This window comes from Podarcis gaigeae (genome assembly GCF_964106915.1).
Source record: "Podarcis gaigeae genome assembly, chromosome: 15".
NCBI lineage: Eukaryota > Metazoa > Chordata > Lepidosauria > Squamata > Lacertidae > Podarcis > Podarcis gaigeae.
This window is the reverse complement of record NC_139692.1, coordinates 11,287,057-11,314,706: the sequence shown is the minus strand read 5'-3', so window position 1 is coordinate 11,314,706 and position 27,650 is coordinate 11,287,057. Positions and strand designations below refer to the sequence as shown.

Sequence of the window (27,650 nt, the reverse complement as noted above, 5' to 3'; positions counted from 1 at the left end):
TAGGCAGTTACTGGAGCCTCATTATCTTTCAAATGCTTGGTGACTGCTCAGGCTCATTATCTTCCTATTTAAATAACTAAAATGTAAACTAATGCAAATACCTATTAGTGCTGTTCATACTGGTTCAAACCTGGCTGTAGCTGTTTTTTTTATGGCTCATTAGTGCTTCCTAAAAAAAACCTGCAGGAATACCAGGAGGCAATATCTATTCAGTGACCCTTGAGAAGGGTAAGCCTAACCTTTCCAAAACATGCCTGGGTACTGCACCTATTCTCTACTAATTCTTTCTCCTTTCGTGTAGCCTTTGAAAGGGAGATTTACGGTGGTGCCCAAAGCAAACAGGGAGAAGGATGTAACCTAGTTGTGGTTCTTGAGAATGAGGGGGAAGGGGTTTATCAGTTCTGGAAAGGGATATGACATTATCTCTCTACGACATGCAGATGCTGAAGAGAAAACTGTTGTGGAATATTAGAAGAGGAAGAGCAAATAAGAAGGAAAAAGGCCAGTGGTCCACAGGATAAAAATAATCAAGGCTACACCTAGAATGCAAATGGAGTACAGGATGGAAACTCTTCCAAGTTCATGTCACTCTCTCATTGAACACTCGCACACAGCAAATTTAGATGCAGATTTATTTTCCTTCGTTAAAATAACAGGCGATTCCCCAAAGCCTTTTCCCCTACTTCCTGCTACACAAAATAATTCTGTAAGGAAACAGGGTGGATTGTCCTGCCATTTTCATGGATCACTCCAGAAAAATATAGGGGCCTCCCCAAGGCTGGGCAGATCTCAACATGACAGCGAGGCACTGTATTTATCTGGTATTGTGTCTTCTAGTAAATGTTGGAAGTCTTTTATAAAAAATGATGGCACTGCAGGATGGCTGGAGCAAGTAGGTAAAATCAACACTTCGCCTGGCCAAGGGAACGGGGAATAGTAAAAGCAATATAACAAAACATGCAAACACCGTTGAGAGATGATCCATCTGTACAAGTCAGTCCATGTGCCCAGGGGGCTCTGACAGGAACATAAGGCTTGGCTTTCTTTCTTTTCCATCCTGTTCAGGGTTTCATAAAAAAAAATAATTGTGGGTTTTTTTTGTTTCTGTTTTTTATAAAAATAAAAAAAATGGTCTTTAGATAGACTACTGAAAACAACTCTGAGAGTAGAGTACTTTCTTCCTCAAGAGTCACCTTCTGGAAGAGTTCAGAAAGGGTCAAATATTGACCAATAATGGCTTGTCTGCTTTGTAATCTCAATTGTGGCTTCAGCAGGGAGGCGGGGTGGAAATTCTTCCTCATTCAGCCGGTTTGGTTACCAACGAGAGCGGCTGGGCCTGCAACATAGCCAAGGCAGCTTGAGGAGATGGAATGGCTGCAAAGGAAGGAGGCGATGTCAGGAGGGCGGTGTGGGGCATGGAGGCAAATGGAAGGGGCCTCGAGAGGAGTGACGATTGGCTTGTCAGGCTAGAGGAGGAAGAGGAGGAGGCAGCCTTGCTTGACAGGAAAGAAGCAGAGTGCAGAGACAGCTGGGCTCTGGCTTCAGGCTTGGTAGTCAGGGAGAGAGGCTGAGCCTGTTCAGAATGGGTGGCAGCAGGAGCTGCAGGTGATGCCAAGGCTGTGGAGGGAGTGGCTGGAGAATCCAACATGCTGCCATGAGAGGATGCAGGGCTGTCACAGGATTTGTCAGCTGGCAGGTATGGCACACAAGGCTTCTTGCTCTTTGACACCACAGAATCTGTTAGTGACAAAAAAAGAAAGAAGGTTATTTATCGGTTCATTTCTATCCAGGTAGTAAAAGTAGCCAAATGGTTAGATGGGGGAAAGTTCCTTTGCTACAAAAGCCTGTTTTCTGTATTTGAAAGAAGGCATTCCCAGGCAGTGTTGCAAACCGGTGTAGGGACTGGCTTGCATCAGAGCAATCTTTCCACAACACCAGAAGACTCTCTAGAAGGCCACACTGAAAGCCCCTTGAATTCAACTTCAAGGATGCTAGACAGTTTTAGGGATTTTGTGAGTTTCCTTAGCTTTAGCTCATAGAATTGTAGAGTTGGAAGCGATCCATGAGGGTCATCGAGTCCAACCCCCTGCAATGAAGTAATCTCAGCTAAAGCATCCATGGCAGATGGCCATCCATCCTCTGTTTAAATATCTCCAAGGAAGAAGAATCCACCACTTTCCGAGGGAGACCATTCTACTGTTGAACAGCTCGTAAAATCAGAGAGTTCTTCCGAATGTTTAGTCGGAAGCTCCTTTCTTGTAACTTCAAGTTATTGGTTTGGGTTCTACCTTCTGGAGCAGGAGAAAGCAAGCTTGCACCACAAGTTTTTGCTCTCACAAAAGCTAAAACTGGTCTACCATTTAAAATGTACAGATACTGGAAGTTGCTGCACGAACTCTAAAAAGTTTGGAATTACCGGCTTCTGCACCACATTCAAATCTGGTTTCTTTGGATTCTCAGTTATTTGGAAGTGGCAGCCCTTACCGATAAAATGAGAGCAACTGTTCAAAAGTTCAAATGTAGCCATTTGATATTAAGTGCATATCTTGTTCATTATTCAAAGGGGGGTGGGGACTTGCTCAATGGCTAACACTTTTTCTCCTCTCCACCTGCCTCCTCCATCTGCTTTTCTAATAATCCTAGTTGGCATCTTGCTATCCCAGTGTGTAGAAGGAAGCTATGTAATGCTTGTTCTTAAATGTTTGTCCTAGGATGGGAGTAATTTACACTTCATTTTCTATTTTAGAAGGATTGGAGAGGGGACTGACAAGCAGTAGCAAATATTAGGAATTCCAGACTCTCAGTTTCCCTTCACAGTGAGGGAAAAATTAGAATTGTCATGCCCATTATGGACTGGGGCCAGACTACAGAAGGGCAAGGCATTGGTACTTACTCCCTGTTTCTTGGATTTGTTGCTGAGGTTGTTTCTCTCTTTTTCTCTTCTTTTTCTTACCCTGAAAGGGATAAATTTACAAAAAGTTGTGAAAGGAAAGGAAAGAAAGTCAAGAATATAAGACTACTACCGAGTTTCTCTGAGTTGTAAACTTGAATGAAAAAAACAACAACTGTGAAGCATAGGTAAAGGAAGACAGCAGAGAGAAATAATAGGCCATTAAGAAGGTTTACATACTATCATAACTATGTTTATTTTGGTTATAATAATGCTTGGAAATCCAACTGTTTTTTGCTTAAATAGGAAGAAGACTGCTATGACAAAGAACCGCCATCCAACTCGCAGCATGCATCTTGAAGAAACTGTCTCTTCACAAGGACAATTTCTTCAAGATGCATGTTGCCAGTTGGATGGTGGTTCTTTGTCATAGCAGTCTTCAATGTGGAGTTCCAAGGAAGCATTAAACAAATGCTTAGAAAGCAGTTAGCTTAATCCCTCTACAAAAACCCTTGGAAACGTATGCGCAAGTGTTCAGCCAACACTTAGAGGTCAGGTGGTGCCTACCACCAAGGCTTTTTTTTCCAATTGGAACTTACTGGAAGTCAGTTCCGGCACATCTCAGGTGGGCACCATTGCCATTATAAGAGGACATGGGAGTCGTTCATGGTGGGTTCCGCCACCTCTTTTTCGAGAAAAATAGCACTGGCTACCAGGGTTATCTTCCCCCTCTGCAACTACTCCATCCCGTAATTGGCCACCTAATCCCATACTTCATTTCCTTATTTTAACATCGTCATCATTCCTCTGCTTTCTCCTTGTTCCACTTCTCTCTCCCCATTTTTAAAAATCTCTCAAATAACAGCAGCAGCAGCAGCAGCAACAGTAGCAAAATCCATGAAATGCAGCTTAATTTGTATGATCACAAAAGGGTAGACATAAGATTTCCTGGAGCCAATTATTTATTTTTTGTAACAGAATACATACATCCCTGATTATAAACTTACATAGTTATCTCGTGCAGACCAAGTTGGGTAGAGCTGAGAATGAAGTTGTCGCTCCTTCCGGGCTAGCTCATAGTACTTGGCTTGCTCCTCGCGGGACAGCGAATGCCACTAAAGTATGAGGTTAGCAGAAAAGATATTGTAGAAAGTCATCTAATGAAATTTGGGGTACCACCTCCCCTCTCTAAAAACATGACTGAAAACTTTCCTTTCTACATAGCTACACAGTTTGAAACAATATGCTATGTTTGGCTCAAGGCCTACATATGCGCAGCCATCTTTAACTAGAAGCTTGTAGCCAATATATATATATATATATATATTTGCTTTCGTAGATTTTCACGGGTACAGGAATGCAGGTTTTGGTGTCCTCGGGTGTCTTCCCGTGTAAAAGTTGGGGTGTCTGGGCGACGTTTCGACGAGGTCTCACTCGTCATCTTCAGGCTGGTGCTTTCGGCTTCTTGTTACTGGAACAGAGCGGGATCTCAATGTTTGAGTTCCTATAAATACTGTAGAGGGGGTGTGGTGTCTAGCCTCCAATGTTCTGGGCAGAGAGGAAGTTCCCAGGCTAGTGTGCCTTTTCTTCTTTTGTTCCTTAATTACTTGAGAGATACCTTGAGTGATTTCTTGAGTGATATCCTGAGTACCACTTAGGTGGGTCATTAGGTGTGGATTAGTTGCTAAAGTCTTTGTGTCTTGACCTCTTGAACTTTGTGAAGAGTTTTCCTGAGAAGATGGCTGTATTGCACTTAGTTGTGCTTTGGCTTGGCTTCGTGTATAGGGGCGAGCTGTGGTTTTGTGGCTTGTGTCAGCCAGATCTGTGTAGGGATTGCAGGGGGGTGCAGCATCCGGAGGTGCCACCATGGATTGGCTACTGGATGGTGTCAGTAATTCATCTGTGGAGAGGGTCTGGGTTTGGGTCTGGTGTGGTTGATTGGTGTTGGCGTTCTGTGTGCCTCTGGATCTGGTGTCAGTTTTTGTGGAGAGGGCTAATTTCCAGATGTCTGGCAAGCGGGATGTGTCGTCACGCTTGTTCATGTTGTGAGGGTGTTTCTCTATCTCGATGGCTTCCATGATTATTCTCTTGTGGTGATGTTCCGTGTTAAAGAGCAATTTGGAATCTGCAAAATTAATTTCGTGTCCTGTTTCTTTCATGTGTTGGAAAAGAGAGGAAGTTTTTTCTTCTTTTTTGACGGCATTCTTGTGTTCTGCGATACGTGCATTTATTCGTCTGTTTGTTTGTCCAATGTACGTGGCTGGGCAGACTTTGCAGGGTATTTCATAGATCCCTTGGTTTTCCAACTGGATTTTATCCTTGGGGTTTCTGAGGATATTGGCTATTTTTTGGTTGGTGCAAAAGGCTGTTTTGATATTGTGTTTATGGAGGATTTTGCTAATTTTATCTGTAGTGCCCTTGATATAAGGAAGGAGGGCCATGCCATTGTTTTCTTCTGTGTCTCGTACTTCATCCACAATGAAGTACTTCATCCACAATGGACAAAGATACAAACAGATAGAAGGAGCACCTATGGGATCACCCCTCTCACCGGTCATCGCAAACCTGTACATGGAACACTTTGAAACCAATGCTTTAGACAAGTCAGAACACAAACCCAAACTTTGGCTCAGATATGTTGACGACACCTTTGTAATTTGGCCACACGGGAAGGAAAAACTGGATAGCTTCCTCACACATCTCAACAACTTACACCCCAAAATACAATTCACTATGGAAATAGAAGCCAACAACCAACTTCCCTTCCTTGACGTCCTAATCTACAAAAAACCTGATGGCTCCCTAGGACACACTATCTACCAGAAAAAAACACACACCAACCGCTACTTACATGCACAATCACACCACCACCCTGCACAAATAAACTCCGTAGCCAAGACTCTCATCTCCAGAACCAAACGCCTGGCTGACAAAGACCACTTGACAACTGAGTTACAGAATCTCTCAAATGTGTTAATTGCCAATGGATACCAGCAAAACAGGATTACGAAGCTAATCCAAAAGGAAACACCCCCCAAAAACCAAGACACAGAAGAAAACAATGGCATGGCCCTCCTTCCTTATATCAAGGGCACTACAGATAAAATTAGCAAAATCCTCCATAAACACAATATCAAAACAGCCTTTTGCACCAACCAAAAAATAGCCAATATCCTCAGAAACCCCAAGGATAAAATCCAGTTGGAAAACCAAGGGATCTATGAAATACCCTGCAAAGTCTGCCCAGCCACGTACATTGGACAAACAAACAGACGAATAAATGCACGTATCGCAGAACACAAGAATGCCGTCAAAAAAGAAGAAAAAACTTCCTCTCTTTTCCAACACATGAAAGAAACAGGACACGAAATTAATTTTGCAGATTCCAAATTGCTCTTTAACACGGAACATCACCACAAGAGAATAATCATGGAAGCCATCGAGATAGAGAAACACCCTCACAACATGAACAAGCGTGACGACACATCCCGCTTGCCAGACATCTGGAAATTAGCCCTCTCCACAAAAACTGACACCAGATCCAGAGGCACACAGAACGCCAACACCAATCAACCACACCAGACCCAAACCCAGACCCTCTCCACAGATGAATTACTGACACCATCCAGTAGCCAATCCATGGTGGCACCTCCGGATGCTGCACCCCCCTGCAATCCCTACACAGATCTGGCTGACACAAGCCACAAAACCACAGCTCGCCCCTATACACGAAGCCAAGCCAAAGCACAACTAAGTGCAATACAGCCATCTTCTCAGGAAAACTCTTCACAAAGTTCAAGAGGTCAAGACACAAAGACTTTAGCAACTAATCCACACCTAATGACCCACCTAAGTGGTACTCAGGATATCACTCAAGAAATCACTCAAGGTATCTCTCAAGTAATTAAGGAACAAAAGAAGAAAAGGCACACTAGCCTGGGAACTTCCTCTCTGCCCAGAACATTGGAGGCTAGACACCACACCCCCTCTACAGTATTTATAGGAACTCAAACATTGAGATCCCGCTCTGTTCCAGTAACAAGAAGCCGAAAGCACCAGCCTGAAGATGACGAGTGAGACCTCGTCGAAACGTCGCCCAGACACCCCAACTTTTACACGGGAAGACACCCGAGGACACCAAAACCTGCATATATATATATATATATATATATATATATATATATATATATATGCTTTCGTAGATTTTCACGGGTACAGGAATGCAGGTTTTGGTGTCCTCGGGTGTCTTCCCGTGTAAAAGTTGGGGTGTCTAGGCGACGTTTCGACGAAGATGACGAGTGAGACCTCGTCGAAACGTCGCCTAGACACCCCAACTTTTACACGGGAAGACACCCGAGGACACCAAAACCTGCATATATATATATATATATATATATATATGAGAAAGCCATCCCCCGCCCTGCTTTTTTGTTCCCTTTCCCATCAGGATCATCAGATCACAACAGTGCAGCAACAACTGGTAGAATGACTGCTCTGTGCAACTCTTAAAGGTACAGGAGCCCTTCAGAAGATATATGGAACACAGTGCCCAGCCTTCCTAGTTTGTCCACATATTTCCTGCTGACAATGCAAACCTCATGCCTCTAGGGCCTCTGTGAAATATTGCTTCAGTCTTATATTCTCTTTGATCTCTCTTTTCTTCGATGTGGTCTCTGTAACAGGTCCCTACTTTTTCAGAATCCTGCCTGCATTGTCCCATCTTAACATTTTCCACAGCACCCCTATCCCTCCACCTATACCCTACAGGACCTCTAGACTTTTCATACTGTGAAGTTTCTCCAGGGCTTCCATTTGCCCCAGTTCCAAGCATCCCCTGCCATTTTCCTCAGGTTCCCCCCCCCCCCCCCAGTTTTCCTTCGGGTTCTCTCTTTGGTCCACTGCTTCCTCCACACCCTTCCTTCAGTCACTTGCGGTGGATTCCCTGGGGACTCTGTCCTGGCCTGTTCCACAAAACCTCTAAGGCTTATATGCAAAGTCTTCATCTCGGCCAAACTGACAGAAATCTGCCTATCCCCACAAGAAGCTGGACTTCAAACATTCTAACAGCTTGGTTCCCTGAACAGTTCCTGGACATCCTAAACCAATACAGGAGCTCAGCAAATCGGTACGTGAGAATCCATTGTCACAAGAATAGAATATGGATGAAACTACAAGCCAACTCTGCGCATGCAGCCCAGTAGCCTAGCTGTCGAGTGAAGAAGCCAATAATTTGTTTTGTACCCTTCTTCCTAGAATCTGGTTGATAGCTGCACTCTCTTTCAGTGTACACTCTGCCACCACCTTGGCCCGCATCTCCTTCATGTACAACATGAATGCATTCAATGGTTTTTTTATATGGGGTTTCTTCTCCTCCTCCTTCTTCACAATAACAGGTGTTTTTCTGCAATAATAATATCTTTCATTACTGTCCCATAGTCCCAGTCATAACCCACAGGCTCTCTCCTACCAACCATGTGCAACAAAGAATAAGATGTTCTGAGTGAAGAATGCTCTTTCTAACAGGCAAGGTATACTGGTACCTCTGGTTGCGAACGGGATCCGTTCCGGAGCCTCATTCGCACATGAGTAGAATACAATCCGCGTCTGCGCGTTGTGATTCGTCGCTTCTGTGCATGACGTCATTTTGAACGTCTGCGCATGCGTGAGCGGCGAAACCCGGAAGTAACCTTTTCCGGTACTTCCGGGTCGCTGCGGGACACAACCTGAAAAGACATAACCTGAACCGAACGTAACAAGAGGTACCTCTACTAAAAACCAGTCAGTTGGTTGGACCACATGCATATTGTAATGCTCTTTCAATTCATTCCTTGTCTGTGAATTAAGAGGGCCCGTTAGCAATGGAAATGGCACCCTTGCGGCAAGTCGCCTATCCCTCAAGTGTAACATTTAGGAGCTCTAGCTGTGTGAAGTATAGCAGTCGTGTTTTGAGAATTCTTGCTCTTGGGTGCAAAAGGAAAATACATGTTGCATAATGGCTGTAATCATATGTAGGAGTTAATAAGTGTTACTGGAGTTGGGCAGAGAGGTTGTGCATGTGGGCAGAACTTGTCGCAAGGATGCAGTTCTTTTTGCAATACCTCCATGGGAAGAGTAACTTGTGCTCCGGTTCATGCACACTGCTTCTTGCAACATATGTAGACCAAAACCCTGCTGGTGCTATCCCTGTGATATAAACTAACTGAACCAGCAGCCTGGATGAACAAAAATCTCTTCACCTGCTGCCAAAAATAACAGAGAGAAGGCAAGCCTCTAGGGAGGCTATTCCATGACTGGGGTGCGATCACCAAAAGGCCCTCTCTTTACACCCCACTTTGCTTGATTAGGGCCTCCAAAGAGGATGTGTGTTCTGGAATGTGAATGCCTCTGCCATGTGTCAGTTGCTTCAAACATCTTGTATGGACAGATCTTTTTTGCCCCGGCTTTCCCTGACCCGTACAATTTGACCCTGTTACTACTGAATTATTATGTTATTTTTTTGAGAAAAAACCCACAGTGTAGCATAAAAAATGGCAGTGGTAGCAGCCTTCCACAGCTAGACTAAGTTGTAGTGACCTTATGAGAAGGGGTGGAAATTCAAAAAAATAAGGTACATTGAGAAATAATAATTACACTACAGTGATAGTGGCCCCTTTCCCATCATATGTCCTGACAAAATAAAGTATCCAGGCAATCTATTACTTACGAGCTTCCTTCAGGACTCAAGCTGGGTTGTGTAGGCTCTTGTTTTACAATGGGTGACACAATGGTGGGATGTGGGATTCCTGAGGGATGAAGTCCATGACCAGGAGGAGGAACCATATGAGGAGAAAACCTGCTAGACATCAAACTGGAGCACAATTGCAAGTGAGATGATGAAAGCAAATACCTCTAAGCTTAACCATTTCAGACTCTAAACATCATCCTCGTGCTCCTATTTCCTCATGCCCTGCTTTCCAAAAATACTGAGTGCCCTAAACATTTCCTCTCTCTCTTTTTCGTGGTACCTTGCCAGGCTTCTAGAGAACAGTGAAGCAGATGACCCAAGGATTATGCAGAAGGTCAACGGCAGAGATAGGAGGCAATACTATAAACAATCAACTTATTACTGCCCCTACTGAATCACAGATAACTTTCATCAGAGCTAACACTTGAACTATAAAGGGGGGAGGGAATGAATATACACCTGTACATTCTATTTTTTTGCCTTTATTCTGAAACAACTCCATACATTTCTTATACTGAGTATATTTGAATGCTAATTTATTTCTGTTTATCTCTGTTCATTATTAGAAAAATGTGTTCATTTTCCTTTACAAGCCTCACTCACTGTTAGTCAAGACATCTATCTGTAAATGCATGCAGTACTCAGCATGCCACAAGTACAAAATTGTCATTGAGTATAAATACAGAATCATGGGCTGAAAAGTGTTCCAGTTTCTCTATCCCCTGTGGCTTTATTTCCCATTCAGTATGCAGTCCTTTTGCTGACATGACAACCCCATGCAATCTAACAGACAGTAGCATCTACTGGAGAAAATGGATGATTTACACACACATGGAACAGTAACCATTTCTGTAGGTGGGAGCTCACATGTCTGAATGCTCCTCCATGGGGGGAAAAAACCCTTCACAGAGAAAACTAGATGCAAGGCAAGAGACATCTGGTTTAGTCCTCTGACACACAGTTTTTCTATGTGCTGAACTCTTTTTTCATGAGAAAGCATGTCCCCATGTGAGCTCTTCCCTACCATATAAAGTGGTAGGTGCCAGACCACCTCAGTGAGAATTAGGCCTCTCTCTCCTACTTGAACCCACCTGGACATTGAGGCATTCATAGCCAAGGCAGGGTATGGATGTCTGAACCCACCTGGAGGAATGGAATACACTGGCTGTCCTTGCCTAAAACAAACAAGAAAAATGAAATCAAGAGCAGGTTCTTCAGTGCAATTGCCAGCCACAGATCCAAATACATTTATAACACAAAACTACCCAAAATTACAATTTTTTGCACTGTCTATTAATTTAAGTATCAATCTAGAAAATGTTTGTGTGTTAAACTAAGATTAAAAAGGTAAAGGAGCCCTGACAGTTAAGTCCAGTCACAGACAACTCTGGGGTTGCGGTGCTCATCTTGCTTTACAGGCTGAGGGAGCCGGCATTTGTCTGCAGTTTTTCTGGGTCATGTGGCACAACGGAACACTGAAACTGGAGCAGCGCACAGAAACACCGTTTACCTTCCCACCGGAGCGGTACCTATTAATCTACTTGTACTTTTTGGCATGCTTTCAAACTGCTAGGTTGGCAGGAGCTGGGACCAAGCAACGGGAGCTCACCCCATCATGGGGATTGGCATCACCGACCTTCTGATTGGCAAGCCCAGGAGGCCTGTCAAGATTCTACTCAGCCATGGAACCACTAAATATGCATGGAATCTCCTATCAGGCAACAGTTTTTCTTATTGAGAATCACAGCTTTCAATGTTTTTAAAAATATAATTTTTGCAAATAATGTAGCAGTTGTTTTGACTTGGAAAATATAGTATTAATGGCCAGGGAAGGCTTTTATATACATTAACTGTTTGTTTATATATTGTAAGTTGCTTAGAATTACTTGGGTAAAACAGTGACTAATAAATTTAATAAAATAAAATAAATAGCTCTCCATATACTCAATGTAGTTAGTGTTGCTGATCCTATTCATCATCAGGCTCCAAACCACACATTTTGCCCCCCACCCCACTTCAATCCTCTCCACAACCACATTCCATGGCCGAAATGACATGTTAACTGAAAACCTGAATTTTGGAAACAAAACTTATTATACCAAGTAAGTGAAAGTAAGTGAACATATACATTGACACATATATACACTTGCGTAATTTATTCCAAACAAACTTGCTAAGACAACTATCACCACCTCCAGCCAAGGACTCCTTGAATATATGAGAAGCCCAATACACATACAGAGCTTCCACAGATACATACTCTATTCACTTCAGTGAAGGGGGTTGTTCCCTACATGCAAAGGAATACATGCATAGAATACTCATGGAACTCTGAATAAGGGCACTGTCTTTTAACACTTTATGGTGTCTCCCCATTGAGCAACATGCTCAGTTACAGCTACATCAAAATATTGGATTTCTCCACTGATTTAAAGTGAACATGTCTCATACCCTTTCTTGGGGGCATTTAAAAATAGTTTCTCACTGTGAACGAGGAAATATCCATATTAAATTGTTTATTCTGTCCTTTTTCATAAAGCTATGCCTCTTTCTCCCTTTCTAGTTACTCCATTCCATTTAATTCCACCTTCTCCCTGGTCCCCAAGCTTTCAGGTTGTTTCCCTTTTAGTCAGTTAATATTCCATGGCCAATGAGTCCTTCTCTTGATTATTTTTTCCTCACTGAAGATTTTTCTTAATATTCCTGCAAACCTCAGAGTAACCCTGAGTCTGCAAATACCTCCCTCTTCTGCATGAGTAGTACCATTTTTGTTACATGTGGATGAGCATGAGAAAGCTTGAATTGAAAATAGAAGAAATGATGCAACAGACTCAAAACTTACCATTATTTTTTTTAAAAAAACAACACCACCACTTAATGGTCACTTCTAACATTTTTATAATAATATTTTATTCTTTTTTCCATATAGATAATTACATTTGTTACTCAACAATTATATTCTAATTCAACAAAACTAGTGACTTCCTCCTCACCCAACATCAACTTCTGACATTTTTATTGACAGTAAAATAATGACTTTCTTGACAGATAAGTAATTTGAAAATTAACACCTGTAGAAGGCAATAAAAAGACCACTAGCCATGTGAAAATTTAGCAAAGTAGTCTTTGTCTCTAAATGCTCTTGATGATCAGAAATCATTTTTTCCCATGAATAAGGGACTGGGCTGGCCCAGTCTGTGCTGTTCCAAAGCTCTAGGGAATTTTGGAACCTTCAAATCCTCAATTACTCAACTGGGTGAAGAAAGCATAGGATACAAATGTGATAAGTAAATAAAATCTAGCTCATCATATTAATCTATAAGGTTTAGTACCTTATGCATGTGACTCATCCTAACAAAGCAAAAACCAGAGGTCCCTTGAGCAGATGAAGAGCTAAGAACCAGAGATTGTGGTTTTATGGAACTGCAACAGAAACTTATTTCAGATGCTCACTGATCATTTAAAAGGGGGGGGGGGATTTCCACAAGACCAGAGAGGAACCGTTCCTACTGGGCAGGGGAGCAAGAAATGAATAGATTTAAACTGGTGGTTCTTACTGTGGTACGAGCCACCCCAAGGGATGAGGAATTTGCCCAATGGCACCAGGAGACAATGGGTAATACGGAGACAGCTCTGAAGGGTGAGGTGGTCGTGGAATTCCTGGTGATGGAAAAAAACCAATGGATGTTAACACAGTTGTGATGCCCCCAGTCCAACTTTCAGTTTCTAACTGGAATCCTACCTTATCTGAATTTAGAAAAATATAAACATGTTTTCCCCCAGGAATTTCACACGGTACTGTTCAATAAACATGCATGCTTCTTTTGACTTTGTTCTGCTTCAATTCACATAACCATCTAGTTAACAATTATCTGGCAATTTACCACATGCTGGGTGGGGTTTTTCTGGGGCGGAGGTGTTTCCACACAAAACTCACCTGTCTTAGGGTCAATTTCAGGGGAGAGATGGGAAGGTGGTGAACCAGGCGAGAAGTGGTCATTACTGTAGGTGATGAGTGGCGTCAGCGGGTGCATATGATGTGGATGCTGCACTACAGGAACTTTGTTTGACTACCAGAGAAAAGCAGGACTTTAATGCACAATTTATTTGAATTTCAAAATCTTCTGTTACCTTAGAGAAAGTCAGCTGAGAAGAGAAATAAGTAACTTTTATTCATACCAGACTTCCTGTAATAATATAGAAGAACTTTTCTCGGGTAGAATGTCCATTATCAGCCTTGGCAGGGATGTGTGCACTATTAAAATGGGCTATATCATTTCAAAGTATTTTGTCATGTATTAAATATAAAGTAAATGTTTAAGTTTTTGTTTAGGTTTTCAAAATGGCAAAGAATGGCTTTATTCAGCTAAAATCAGTAATCTAATTCTTTTCTAAAGGACAAAATTACCCAGTTTGGAGAGATCCTTCTGGACCTCTTGCAATCCACTAAGTTTTTCACAATCCTGAATCTTGCCACAAAGTCTAGATGATCTATGAACAAGTTAAATACTACCAGTCCCCACATATATCCTTGGAGAACTCCACTGCTTACTTCCCTCCATTGTGAGAGCTGTCCATTTACTCCTGTCCTCTGCTTCCTGTTTAGCCAATTACAAATCCATTATCCCATGACTGCTAAATTTATTCAGGAGCTTTGGCAAGGGACACAGTCAAAAAACTTTTTGGAAGTCAAAGTATATAATGTCTACCAGATCCTGGATCAGCCCTATTTATTTGCTTCATACTTTCAAAGAATTCCAAAAGTTTGATGAGCCGGATTTTGTAGAAGTCATGCTGATTCTTCCACAGTAACATTTGTCCTCCTGTGTGCTTAATAATTCTAGTTTTAATGTTTTCCAACAATGTACTTCAAGCAGACATTATGCTCACTAGTCTGTAATATCCTGGCTTCCCCCAACTCCCTTTTAAAATTTGTTATGTTGGCTAGTCTCCTCTGGCAATTCTTTCACTCCTTTGTCATCTAGTGGTTCAACTGCATACATTCTTTTTCCACTTGTCTTATTAATTTGCCATAGTTTGTGTTCCTGTTTATTCTCCTTGCTTGGACAAGACTTCCACTTTTTAAAGGCGCAAGCCTTCTTGGCTTTCAGTGTCTCCTCTACTTTGCTCGTGAACCTCACTGGCATCCTCTTGAACTTGTCCATACCTTTCCTAATCTGTACCAGGCCTGCTCTGGAGATTATCCCCTAATTCTCCTGCACAATCCAGGAGTAGAACTCAAAATGAGACCTTAAAATCACTTCATGAGAAAATCATGAAACCAGACACAAAAAATTGGGAAGAATACAGGTTCCTTACAACTGGAGATGAACTGAAGTATAATTTTTTTAATGTTCCACCTACAAAAGAAAATGAGGATCATAACCTGCAATACTCATTCTCTTTAAATCAACCTGCTCCTGGTAAAATTTGGGTCATTTGACAAAAACTTTATAGGATATGATGGAAGAACGTTTGCTTTCCAGTTACTAGCACACTGTAAAACTGGTTGAACAGCACACAATATACCAGTCTTGAAACAACTCTGTCCATTTCTGAGCACAGTTCAGTACTGGTTCTCAAAGTCCAAAGTAGCTCAGGACTTTAAAAGACACCTTCTACTGCATGAACATGCCTAGGTTTTGAGATGGTTTTTGCAGGCCCTGTACCATATTCATCTATCTTGGGAGGCAAGGCAGGTGGTGCCCAAAGTTAGGACCTTTTCAGTGGTGGTATCTTGATTTGGAAGCTTCTGTCCAGAAAGACAGTCCTGGTACAATGCCCTTACAATGCTGAGTAAAGGCCCTTTTATTTGCAAATGTTTTTAAATATTTAGTTTCACTTTTCTTTTATGCAGTAGGTTTAGTTTGTTTTGTTTTAATGATTTCAGTCATTTTACAGACATTGTTTACTATCATTTTAATTTTTAAAAGCTGTTTCTAAAGCTCTTTGAGTGAAGAGAGGGTAATCAAATCAAGTAATTGTAATAAAACAAAATGAATATCCCTCAGTAACTATTCTCTTGCAGTACTCGGAAACGGGATCCATGCCAAAAGATATGCACAACTCCAGAATTGTGCCCCTCAAGGTGACTGCCATGACTGTAACAACTACTGCGAAATCTCCCTGTGATGGGGGTCTCTCCATATTATTACAAATTTCCTAATGATTATTTTATTATTACAACTTTACTAATGATAAAGGGTGCAAAGGGTTTTAGGGGAGGGGTAGTACCTCTGGTAGGGGGCACACTGTGCTCCTTCCCGAGTAGTTGTCCACCTTTGGTCCCCACCCTGCACTTAGTTCTCACCTGTGTCTCCTAGAAACTGTCAGCCTGCAACAGCAGCCACACCCTGGGAAACAGCTTTTACTGGCCTGCTAAATCAGGTGAGGGTAGCCAGAGGGTCTCAAACCCTTGTGAGTTAGAGACTTCCCCTTTATGCAAAGACAGGCTCCAGTGGATTGAGCAGACAAGACCAATAGTGGGCCCAATGGTCAAGAAGGAGGTAACTGCATATGCTGTAGTGAAAAATGAGGAGCAGATGGGGCTCATCAACCTGGGAAGGTAGCCCATCTAGTGGACGGAAAACCTCTGCTGCCTTGCAGCTATTACTCATTCATGAAAAAGCCTTCAGGAACCCTGAGGAAAAATCTGTACCTGCTACCTTGTGGGACATCTTCAGGAGAAGAAAAGGCTAAGGAGTAAATACTATAAAATCTGGAGTGAAGTCCCCAAGATAGCTGGATGGCACCTTGTATGCCTCCTTCCAGCAAACTCCTGCAGCCAAGCTGGTGCCAACATATTGCTCTGCTTTCCTTTGGACCACATCAGCAAGGCTGAAAGTGGGGTATTGTCATCTGGGCAACTCAGGACCTCCATACACCCTGCCCAGGCATGCCCCCCCCAGAGAGGTCACTTTGGTGCTGCTAACACAGTGTTTTGACTTCACACCCAGAGGCACACTCCACTGTCTCAAGACAGACAGGTGCCAACAACAAGTGCAAGTATGCAGCATGAATTTGTGCAATTTCAGTTTCAATACAATGAATACTTGTGCTTTCTCAAGAAGGTTGCATAAGGCAACAATATGATTTTCAAGGAGACAAACAATCCCTATATGACAGTAGTGGTAAAGCCAATGAAAATAGTTTGTCCACACATATATGCCATGTGGCATTTATCTATATGCTTCCAACTTTCCTATCACCAAGCAAACATGGATTCATGATACTGGGTCAACAATTTACCAATTTTAAAGATGGGAAAGTGCCTAGTTGAGCGTGCCTAGCACAGAGGTTTTCAACCTTTTCGAGTCCACAGCTCCCTTGATCAACTACATTTTTCTGCGGCACCCCATGTGGCTCAGGTGCCCCATTATGTCATCGCTTGCTTGCAGAGCTCTCAGCCTCTCACCCTTTTCCGAACACCCTCCCTTTGGGAGTGTTTCATCAGCCTCCTCTCCCATCTCCTTGGGAGACCTCTGGGCAGCCACAGCCACAGCTGCCGCCCCTGGTCTCTCGAGATGCAACCTGTCCCAAAGAGAGGTGCCTCCTCACACTGCCCCACAGGGCCTGGGACTTGTTTGTCCATTACCAACAGCAAGGTTTGGCAGGCTGGCTGGGCTCCCTCACTCATCTGCTTGCTTACTCCAAAGGCCACCTCAGCTCCTGGCAACCAGCACCCCTTGGCCAACACCAGAGACACCATTCACCTGGGGAGCTTGTAGCCAGGGCTGCTGCAAAAAACAGCTGTGCAAGCCTTTGGAAGGCAGAGACGCAAGAGGGCAAAAGAGGAGGGAGGGAAGGAAAGAGGGATAGAGACCAGTGTTGCCTGCAGCACCCCTGACTATCATTCAAGGCAACCCAAGGTACCAAGGCACACTGGTTGAAAACCACTGGCATAGCAGAAACCTCAAAATCAATGCAAAGTAGAACCCTCAAGGGAGTGAGCCAATAACGCAAACCCACAGCAAAAACCTCAAAGCCCTTTCAGACCAAATCACTCAAGAAAGCAAACCACCTTATCCACAAACTGCCAGTGATAAGCCATTATACGATCAAGGAATTTGTAGTTTAGTCGTTTAGTAGTGTCCGACTCTTCGTGACCCCATGGACCAGAGCACGCCAGGCACAAGGAATAAACCTCCTAAAAACATTTCTGTTTTCATACACATTAAACTTTCATACTTACATGTTCTTCTCCTTCATACAAACACCCCTCTTCTTCCACTCCCACTCTGAACTCTCTTTTTGAAACCCACTCAGCCAACATGGTTCCACATTTCTCAAGCTTTACCTATCATAGGCTATCGTAGATCACCCAATGTAAAAGGTAAAACTTTACATTAAGATTTAGTTCTTGGCGGAATTAGACCTATTACAAGTGGTGATTTTAGGTGTGGGAAGTGTTCCGGCTGTGCACAATCTCAGTAACTAAAACAATCCACAATCCTAAATATGGAAAGGTCTTTACACTTAGAAATTTTACCACGTGCCAATCCATTAATGTAAAATATGAGATTCTGTGCCCTTACTCCTCGGTATATGTAGAACAAATGAGCAGAGCACTAGGATTACAAATCAGTGTGAATATAAAAGAAATAAGAAATATGATTGGGGCCTCCTCTTTGTGTATGGGAGATCAGTTGACCTTTTGCAGCAGTTGTTACCAAGTTTTTTGGATGGGAGAAAATTGGAAGAGACTGTGTCAGAGCTCCTTCGAGACCCGAGGATCAACAAAGAGGGCTACCAACAAAATCGGCAGAGAGAGACTGACAGAGATTTAAAGGCCTCTGATGTGAGGAATCCAGGCTAGGAACTGTTTTGCGGACATTTAGTTGGGAAGGGACAGAAACCGGGGCGGGGGGGGGGGAATAGAAATAGAATTTTAAAACTCTTATGTTTTTTATGTTTCTCTATTATGATCTATATCTAATATGTGAAAGGGAATTCATGGAAGGGAATTTGGGTCGACCTTAGAAAAGAATTTAATATTTATAAGAAAATTGGATAAGTAAAATTTGGCCAAGTAATAAGAACTGATTTTAAAAAATAACAATATATGTTAAAGATGAGAGATAAGAATTTGCTGAGTTAATTGTTGGAAGTGGGATGTATGAAGGGGGGGTGGGGGGAAGTCAGGGAGGGGGGTTAAGAAAGTTATGAAATTATATATGTTCTGTTTTTGAATATTTCTGTGTGTAAAATTTGAAAACCTAATAAAAATTATTTATAAAAAAAAATAAAAATTGTATTGGGGGAGGCATTGTTTTTGTTTGTTACTATAGTATGTAATTTTTGTGTTTTCACATTGTAAACTACCTTGTGATCCTCGGATGAAGGGCGGTATACAATATTAATTAATTAATTACAGTAATGGTTCTGTCTGCTACAGTGGTGGTAGACATGTGTGCATAAATACAACATTTTGAAGTAAATAGGGAGTTGAAGGTTTGAAAATGGTTCAATCCCACTTTCCCAGAAAAAGGGAAAAGGGAAACAGCCGATAAAAAATCAACCAAGCAAGTAGTTGCATGCCTCCCCATCTATATCATTTATTGGATCAGGAGAATAGCACATAGGCACAGGTTGCGATATAAATTTCATTTATGCAGAAGATGATAAAGTAGTCCTTCAAGACAAACTCAGGCCAATGAATGTGGACTTGGAGAATTTTGAAATAAACTGCTTCACTAGCGAAGCTTATGGGTTGCCTGAATGGGGAGTATGCCTCTTTTCACCCTTCAAGAAGGATGTTGGTGTTGTTGTTTTGGTTGGATCAAGCCATCAACTTTTCAAACCCCTCTTTTTAAAGGTAGAATTTGAAAGTTTTGTACCCATCCTTTATCCACAGTAAAACATCAGTAATATTAATTTTCTCAAAAAGTTTCGCTTAATTTTTTAAAATTGATTTTAGATTAATTGGCAACGGACTACAGCTGGGAACACCTCTCTCAACATAAATGCATGGACTGCATTTGTCAACAGGTTTGCAACTGTAGTGGATACAAGCAAGCAAATAATGTCTGTGAGGATTGGCACAAGAGGGCTGCGGGAGAACTAAAAGGTACTTTATATCAATTATATTGAGAATAGAGGGGTGGCTTTTATCGTTCATTCAAAAAAGCTTCCAGTAATGTTTTTGCCTCATGAATTCCCAAAGCCTAAGTCAAGGTATCATGGCTTGGGAATGAAGTGCCTCAGTTTTCACTCTTTTTGAATACTTGTGCACATGAAGTTAACTATTGCTGAGAAATTGTCATCAATTATTTTCACATGGGAAACTCAGGTTCTGTCTATTCTACCTTACTCTGTGGCAAGTGCGGGGGGTGGGAGAGAGAGAGAGAGACTGAAATGATTATCACAAAAGAGGAACCTGAATGCTTAGCAACTTATTATAAGTTTTCAAGGACTTTTACTAAGCATTGGTACCTTGTACTATACAGGCTCTTGAAAAAACAGCTAAAGACTGCAAAAGAATCCTGAATATTCACCCAAATGTCTTGTTCAACAGAAACTTTTCTGTTTCTTCTAATTTCTTGAATTATTATTTGGTGGCAGAACTTAACAATTTAATTTAAAATAGCTCTTCTATAGACTGACAGTCCTTCTCTTTTATCCCTAAAGAATCAAGATTTGGGTGCTCCCTCAACAAAAGCAAATGCTGAAGAAGAGTGTTTTCAGCTTTTCTGTTGTATCTGTTGGAAAACTTCTAACTCTAACTTTTCCCTGACAACTGTATCTTTGTGCAAGCTCCTAATACTGCCAAGATCCAACAACAATAGCGATTCTAATCTGACAAACCTTCTGATTTTCAACAGTCTTCTTTTTCACTCCTTTAAGCAGAAACTCCAACTTTTTTTAGTTTACATAAAAGTATTCCTATAGATACTGTCTGACCAGGAAGGGTTAACGCAAAACCAAGCAACAAACACTTACCAAGTGTGCAGGAGAGGGCGACCTTGCATCCTTTAGTGTAGCTCCAGCTGGTACATCTAGCAGTGGCCACTTTACCTGCAGATACTGAAAGATATTGAAATAAAGAAGATAAAGCCATAAAAAAATCAAATTGACAACAAATTTCACAATAACTTCATGGCCCAAGAAACCAAACAAATGCAACTTTCAGCATTGTTCAGATACAAAAAGGCTTGAAGCGCAGGATTATGTTTTTCATATCAAAAACCTCCTCACTAGTTATGATGCACTTTTAGTCCATCTGACAGGTCACAAAGATGGCATCATAGTAACGGGAAATCTCTCATGGTTGCCTCCCAGATCACCTTGGTAGCATATGGAAGCTCAGATCATATGGTTTCTTCTTCCAACACAAGCTACGGACGCTGGATTGGAAAGAAAAACTGTGACTGGCCCAACTCCATATATTAAGAACATCTAAAATGTTGCAGATACACTGTATAAAATATGTAATCCACATGCAATGACATTAAGGCAATTTCACAATTAAAATGCTGCTGATGTTTGTTTTTTACCTTCTTGCTCATCTGTGATTTATTGATCAGCAATGCTGACTAACACACACATACGAATGCACACAGAGAGATTTGCAAGATAAGGATGGAAATGTAAAGGAAGAAAGAGGGGGGAGCATATAACCAAACTTATTCCCAGCAATATTGGTGTAGATGAGCTACTGCCACTAACTTGAGAATAATACCGTCCCATTTAACTCAATGGGGCTTCTGAGTACAGGCATAGTGTCTTGTGAATGTGCACTAGTATTTTGAGTGTAAGACAATGATCCAGCAAATTCTTGTGTATGTTGGAGCTTCCACAGAATTTAAGATTAGGGAAATCCGTATCTCAAAGACAATAAACGTGATTTTCCAGAAAGTATTTAGTTGATTATTTTTTAACACCAATTATGTAAAACAATCTGCCAGTTTTGTTTTTTAAAACACTGACATTTAATACAGCATGGCACTAAATTTAATTTAGACCAGTTTCAATGTAGTGCTAACATGGAATTTTTATTTTATTTTCCGGACACTTTGCTAGCAAGAATACTAAAGCAATTTAAATTAACTTGCACTGTTGGATCTCTCACACAATCAGTTCCTCTAACTGTAAGACATAATGCATCTTAGAATTACTAGGTATTTTGTGTTGTTAGCAGAGGAAGAAAATTATTCCATGCCCTATAGCTGAACGCAGTATGTCCTGTGAAATGTGGAGATTTGGGAATGTGGACAGGATGAGTTGCAGCTGTGCTCTGGAATTTCCCTAGCACACAAATCTTCATGATGTAAAACAGCTGGAAGGAAATCCCAGCATGCTCTATTTAGAGGCAGAACAACCAATAATTTAAATGGAAGATTAACCCTTCAACTTAAAACAAACCTTCACATTTCCTCCAACATATATTTCTACTATCTGTTGCAAGTAGAACGTGATGAATAAGTGCTGATCTGTTACAACAGGCCATCGGAACAGATTCAATCCTAAGAAGGCCACTATCTTCTGAAAAGCTTAAGTTTGACGATCACAATACAATGCAAGAGAAGGAAAAGCTGTTTTGCTTCATCAAATGGGCTGCATTTCTGCTGCCACCTAGCCCATTCACACTCGCACTATACATTGAAATTGCTATATCATTTTAAGCAGTCAGGGCTTTCCCCAAATACACATAGAAGCTGTAGATAGTTAAGGGCACTGAGAGTTGTGTGTAGACCAATATTCCCTTCACGGGGCTACAATTCCCAGAGTATCCTGTGGAAGGACTGTTAAACCACTCTGAAATTATAGCTCTATGGGGAATAGGGGTTTTATGATGTGAACTGCCCTGAGAACTTCATCTTCATCATCATCATCTTCTTCTTCATCATACCTTATAGTGCTCCTGTGCAACAAATTGTGCTTGTAATATACGCTGACTTTTGTAGTGCCAGAGACAGTATGCCTTTCAGTATCAGTTGCTGGGAATCACAAGTGGAGAGAATGCTAATGTGTTTGTGTCCTGCTTGCAGGTTTCCCATAGGAATCTGGCCACAATGAGAGCAGGAGGATGGACTAAATAGGCCAGGTATGGGGAACTAGATCTACATTTCCTCCAATAAAATCATTTCTCCCATTGAGATGCTTGGCTCATGAGATAAAAAATGAAATGAAACAAGTAACAAGAAGTTGAATTAATAACAGCAATATTTTACAATCTGTACAAGTTATCCTTTTTTGGTTGTGAAGACACTTTTGCTTGAAATGCAGTAAAGGGATCACTGCTGTTGTGCCAATGCTGCCACCCACCACCACTGCAGCTCACCCTAGACTATTCCTCTGAATTTGCTTTAGTTGCTTTTATGTGTTTTATACTGCTGCTTTATTGAGTTTTAGGTTATAACACTGCTTACAGATTTTTGAAATATTAAGCCTTTTATCAATGCTTTTAATTAATTAAAAATACACAGGCCTTTCTAGCAGAAGAAAAATGAGGTAGAGCAAATTTCTGATGTGGCTCTGACCCCTTTTGAACCCCTCTTCCCTAACAGTACCCACCTTCATGCAAGAAACTATGTGGAAAATGAGAGAGGGCTGCAAAAGACAAACATATCAGCATATCCTTGTATATGCACAATGCTTTAGGAGACATCTAGGGCTATACAAAGGATAGCCAGCACTCAAAAAACAAAAAATAGTTTTACCCTCTTGCAAGAACCCTCCATGCACTGCACTGTGCCAGTAAAGGCATAAAAAGTCCAGAGGCCAAGCTAATGATCCATCTGGTTTCACTCTGTGTATTGGGACAAAAGCAGGAAAAAGACAGAGTTGTAATGATGCAACAAGCCAAGAAGCAGAAACTTAGTGAAAGGGTGAACAAATAACCTTTGGGCTGACCCATGAAAAAAGTCCAGAAAATCAGGTGGCTGGGCAGGAGATTATGTGGGAGTTAAAGCAAGGGCTTCCCATCTTGAATCAGCACAGTGCATAGGTAGAAGAGGCTGTAACAGAAGTTCCATCTCTCCACAATCAGATGGGGGAAGTTTTAATTGTAGCCTAGGTGTGTTTCTAGTTATTTCTCAATATTTCCCCCATATATTCTTATTCCACTTACCTTAAAGGTAAAGGTACCCCTGCCCGTACGGGCCAGACTCTACGGTTGTGCGCCCATCTCACTTAAGAGGCCGGGAGCCAGCGCTGTCCGAAGACACTTCCAGGTCACATGGCCAGCGTGATGAAGCTGCTCTGGCGAGCCAGCACCAGCGCAGCACACGGAAACGCCGTTTACCTTCCCGCTATAAAGCGGTACCTATTTATCTACTTGCACTTAGGGGTTCTTTCAAACTGCTAGGTGGGCAGGAGCTGGGACTGAAAGACGGGAGCTCACCCCGCTGCGGGGATTCGAACCGCCGACCATGCGATCGGCAAGCCCTAGGCACTGAGGTTTTACCCACAGCGCCACCCGCGTCCCTTCCACTTACCTTAACCTAAAATAAAACTCCAAAATATATCATGAAGAGTGAAGTGGCCTAGACTGGGAAAGGGACAAATGTGGCTTCCCTGGGAGCAAAGGTCAGCTAGGTAAAGGCTTGAGTGGAGCTTCAAACTTCAGACCCCAAGTGATCTGATATTAAGGAGGGCAAGTGGAAGTTCAATTATGTCAAAGTGGATCTCCTGTATTAAACGGCCATCTACTGAAAGCAATGGGAGGATGATTATTTTGCAACTGCTACAGACAAAGGGAACCCATTCCTTTACACTCTGATTAGGGTCACCAGAGAGAAGGTGATACACTCTCCATTTGTTGTTTACATCACTCAGCCAGTGTGGTGTAGTGGTTAAGAGTGGTAGATTCGTAATCTGGTGAACCGGGTTCAAGTCTCTGCTCCGCCACATGCAGCTGCTGGGTGACCTTGGGCTAGTCACACTTCTTTGAAGTCTCTCAGTCCCACTCACCTCACAGAGTGTTTGTTGTGGGGGAGAGGAAGGGAAAGGAGAATGTTAGCTTCTTTGAGACTCCTTCGGGTAGTGATAAAGCGGGGTATCAAATCCAAACTCTTCTTCTCTTCTACTGTATTCTGTGATGTCTATTACTTAGTAGAAGGAGAAACACTGAAAAACATTGCAGGGTGAAATATTTATCCATACACCCTGTTCCTGTAATCTGAAATTTGGAAGAAGATGCAGAAATATGCATTTTCCTCTGCAAAAAGGAAGTGAGTCCAAGGCTAAATATGCATGGCTGTGAAATGTTCCCAAGACCCAAACAACATTACACATGCCATGGAGTTTGACAAAAACATCTGGTTTGGGTTGAGTTATAGCGCATGAGACATATGAATGCTCCTGACATTGTCCTTACGATGTATGCATCCCTGCCATCTTCAGGCTATGACATAACATCAAGAGAGAACATGCACAATGTTCAACTCCAGCCCAAGCAAAATTATACAACCAATATTACTCCATAAATGTTATTGTGTGTACGAGAAGCTTGATGACTGTTATGGTGCTTGAGCGTGAAAAGAATGGTATAGCTACGCTGACTGATTAGTAAGAGGCATGATGTGTTTTTCTGATTTAACGCAGCCTACCAGAAAGGTGAATATTGGGCTTTTCTAAGGTTTGTAGTGGACAAAGACCTCTCTGTACTTCTGAGATGTAGTAAAGATATAGTTAACACCTCCACAGCAGAGTTGAGCTCCTATGGAAGGCTGCTTTATTTGCTCACATTTGCACCATATCCAGGCCAGATTCACATTCCTCTGCAGGAACAGAGCAAACATTTTAAAATAAAGAGCAATTGCCAAAGGTTTCCGAACACAGAAGATTCTGAATTCTCCCTCCCCTCCCCCCCCCCCCCCCGCTTTGGAGATTGAGAACAAAAAATTGGAAGGCAACCAATATACCAAGCACCTTTGGACAAAGGAAGCAGGATTTGTGTACGTTTGACATGGAACAGGAAGAGAGCTTATCTCATTCCTATAAAACATACAAACAGCCCACTGTGACAGACCAGTCTTGCCCACAATGCAGAACTGTTTCCCTTCAACCTTTTACATTTAAACTGTAAAACTGAGCCTCCAAACTCAAAGCAGAATATAGCCAAAACTAACAACTCCATAGCACAAGTGAATGAAACATACAAGCAAGGGCCCTTGCCCTGAGAGAAGGAAAAGACAACTGTAACAGCAGCCGCTGCCACCTGTGAGCCAAGAGGAACATTTCCCGAGACAGAAAACTCTGGAAAATATTTAAAGAGTACTGTTCACATTTTACAAAACCTGTCTTCCCTCAGGAAAAAGACAATGCAGGCTACTGCATTAATTAGACCTTATTCATATAAAATCGGCACCATTGACACTTACAAGCACTGGTTTGCAAAAGTTTAAGGCAGAGCTTTCCAAACTGTGTGTCGCGACACATTAGTGTGTCGGCTGCAGTGTGTAGGTGTGTTGCGTGAACGCTCCCCTCACTCCTCTTGGGGCTGAAAAGGGGTTAGTTTAATCTCCGGTTTGCTGGTAAAACTGAATTACTGTGTCGCGAAATGATGCATGTCTAAAAAGTGTGTCACCAACGTGAAAATTTGGAAAGCTCTGGTTTAAGGAGATAGTCTCCACAACTGTATGTGTGTTCTCCTAATTCACTCACTGCAGTGATTTACAGAAGCTAGATGTCTGGCTGTACAATCATAAAAAGTAATACATATAATCTGGCAGCCTCCAAATATTATCCCATAGTCCTTCAAAAGCTTACTTGCTATATGCTGTTTACTCACTCACTCGCCTTAAGAAGTTATATTGTGAATGTTAAACCATAACTCAATTTTAATCCTACATACATTCCCATGTAGAGTATGGAAATTCAACATGGGCACAGACACTACTTGTACATCTTATGCTTTAACCCAGTTGTTCCAGCAGTTTTTGTATATATATAATTCTCTGCACACAACAGCACAAACTGTGGAATGTATCCATGTACCAAATCCCTACCTCAAGATGTGTGTGGTTAAAGAAAGTTCTCAACACACGGTGGCTCAAATCACATACTATTATTGTTAGTATTACAGAGTATATTTTCCAAGTTGCCCTTCTTCTACTACTAATTTGGTATTTCTGGAAATGGTTTTTCAATTGTTTAAGTTTGATTTATATGCTTTTATTGTATTTTTGTCTATTGTTAAATCATCTTAATGCCCTTTTTAAAAAGCGAGTACAGTCCATAACAGTTAGGCAGAATGAAAGGAGCAAATACTTTAGGCCATATCTTTTTGACGGAGTGGAGAATCCGTAGCCCTACATATGTTTGCTGGACTAAAATTCCCAGCATCCCTGGCCATGGCCGTGCCAGCTGGGGCTGATGTGAGCTGGAGTCCAGCTACATCTGGAGGGTCAAGTTCCCCACTCCTGCATTAGGAGGACAATGAAGTGAGAGAAGGAAACGATGCATTTGCTCATTGGAAAACTGTGATGATAAAATGTTACTGCGAGATTCATACAGCTAGTGCTGAATTCTTGCCCTTTACATAAAACTGGGCGGAGGATCTGTAATCAGATCTTATTCTTCAAGGCTCCTATAACAGCCAATTGTGGAAAAGGCAGGGAGCCAGGGCTGTCATCTGTACAAGGAGTATGTTTGGTATGCAGCTGGCCCCATGACCCCCAACTAGCTAGCGCAATGACCTACAGTACACTCTGGGCTCTGAGTACAGTAGAAGTAGTTTCCTAAATGACTGCCTTTGATCTGCTCTCCAAGCCCTAAGATCAAAGCATCTGGTTAGATTGGGGAAGTCCCTGGATCTGGCTGCTGTACAGCTCCAATCTGTTTCCAAACATTGAGTGGTGATGTGAGCTCACTTGCCGTTTACTGCAGAGTCATTTTCAAAGACACTCACACCACCCATAACTACTAGGACACAGTGTGCACCACCCCATTTGGTGAGTCAGCTTTCTAGGAAGCACTGGCAAGAGCTGAGAAGCCATGAAACCCAAAATACCCACAGAAGACGTGCAGAAAGTTCTACCCAATTAAAAGTTCTCTGTGTTGTCGTTTTCCAGCTGGTTTATTTTATGCTCCACC

At 41.9% G+C, this 27,650-nt stretch overlaps 1 protein-coding gene across 1 annotated transcript in view; it reads right to left on the bottom strand.

Annotated features, from left to right (window-relative positions):
- Positions 1-618: 618 nt before the first annotated feature.
- TCF7L1 (transcription factor 7 like 1) overlaps positions 619-27,650 on the bottom strand; it is a 72,211-nt gene continuing 45,179 nt past the window's right edge. The window contains exons 4-12 of the mRNA XM_083713606.1: positions 20,553-20,636; positions 13,552-13,684; positions 13,172-13,274; positions 10,706-10,789; positions 9,594-9,737; positions 8,132-8,291; positions 3,898-4,005; positions 2,894-2,954; positions 619-1,737 (exon numbers count right to left, since the gene is read on the bottom strand). Of these exons, the coding sequence (XP_083569732.1) occupies positions 1,298-1,737; positions 2,894-2,954; positions 3,898-4,005; positions 8,132-8,291; positions 9,594-9,737; positions 10,706-10,789; positions 13,172-13,274; positions 13,552-13,684; positions 20,553-20,636 (1,317 nt within the window). The 3' untranslated portion in view covers positions 619-1,297. The remainder of the gene's footprint in view (positions 1,738-2,893; positions 2,955-3,897; positions 4,006-8,131; positions 8,292-9,593; positions 9,738-10,705; positions 10,790-13,171; positions 13,275-13,551; positions 13,685-20,552; positions 20,637-27,650) is intronic.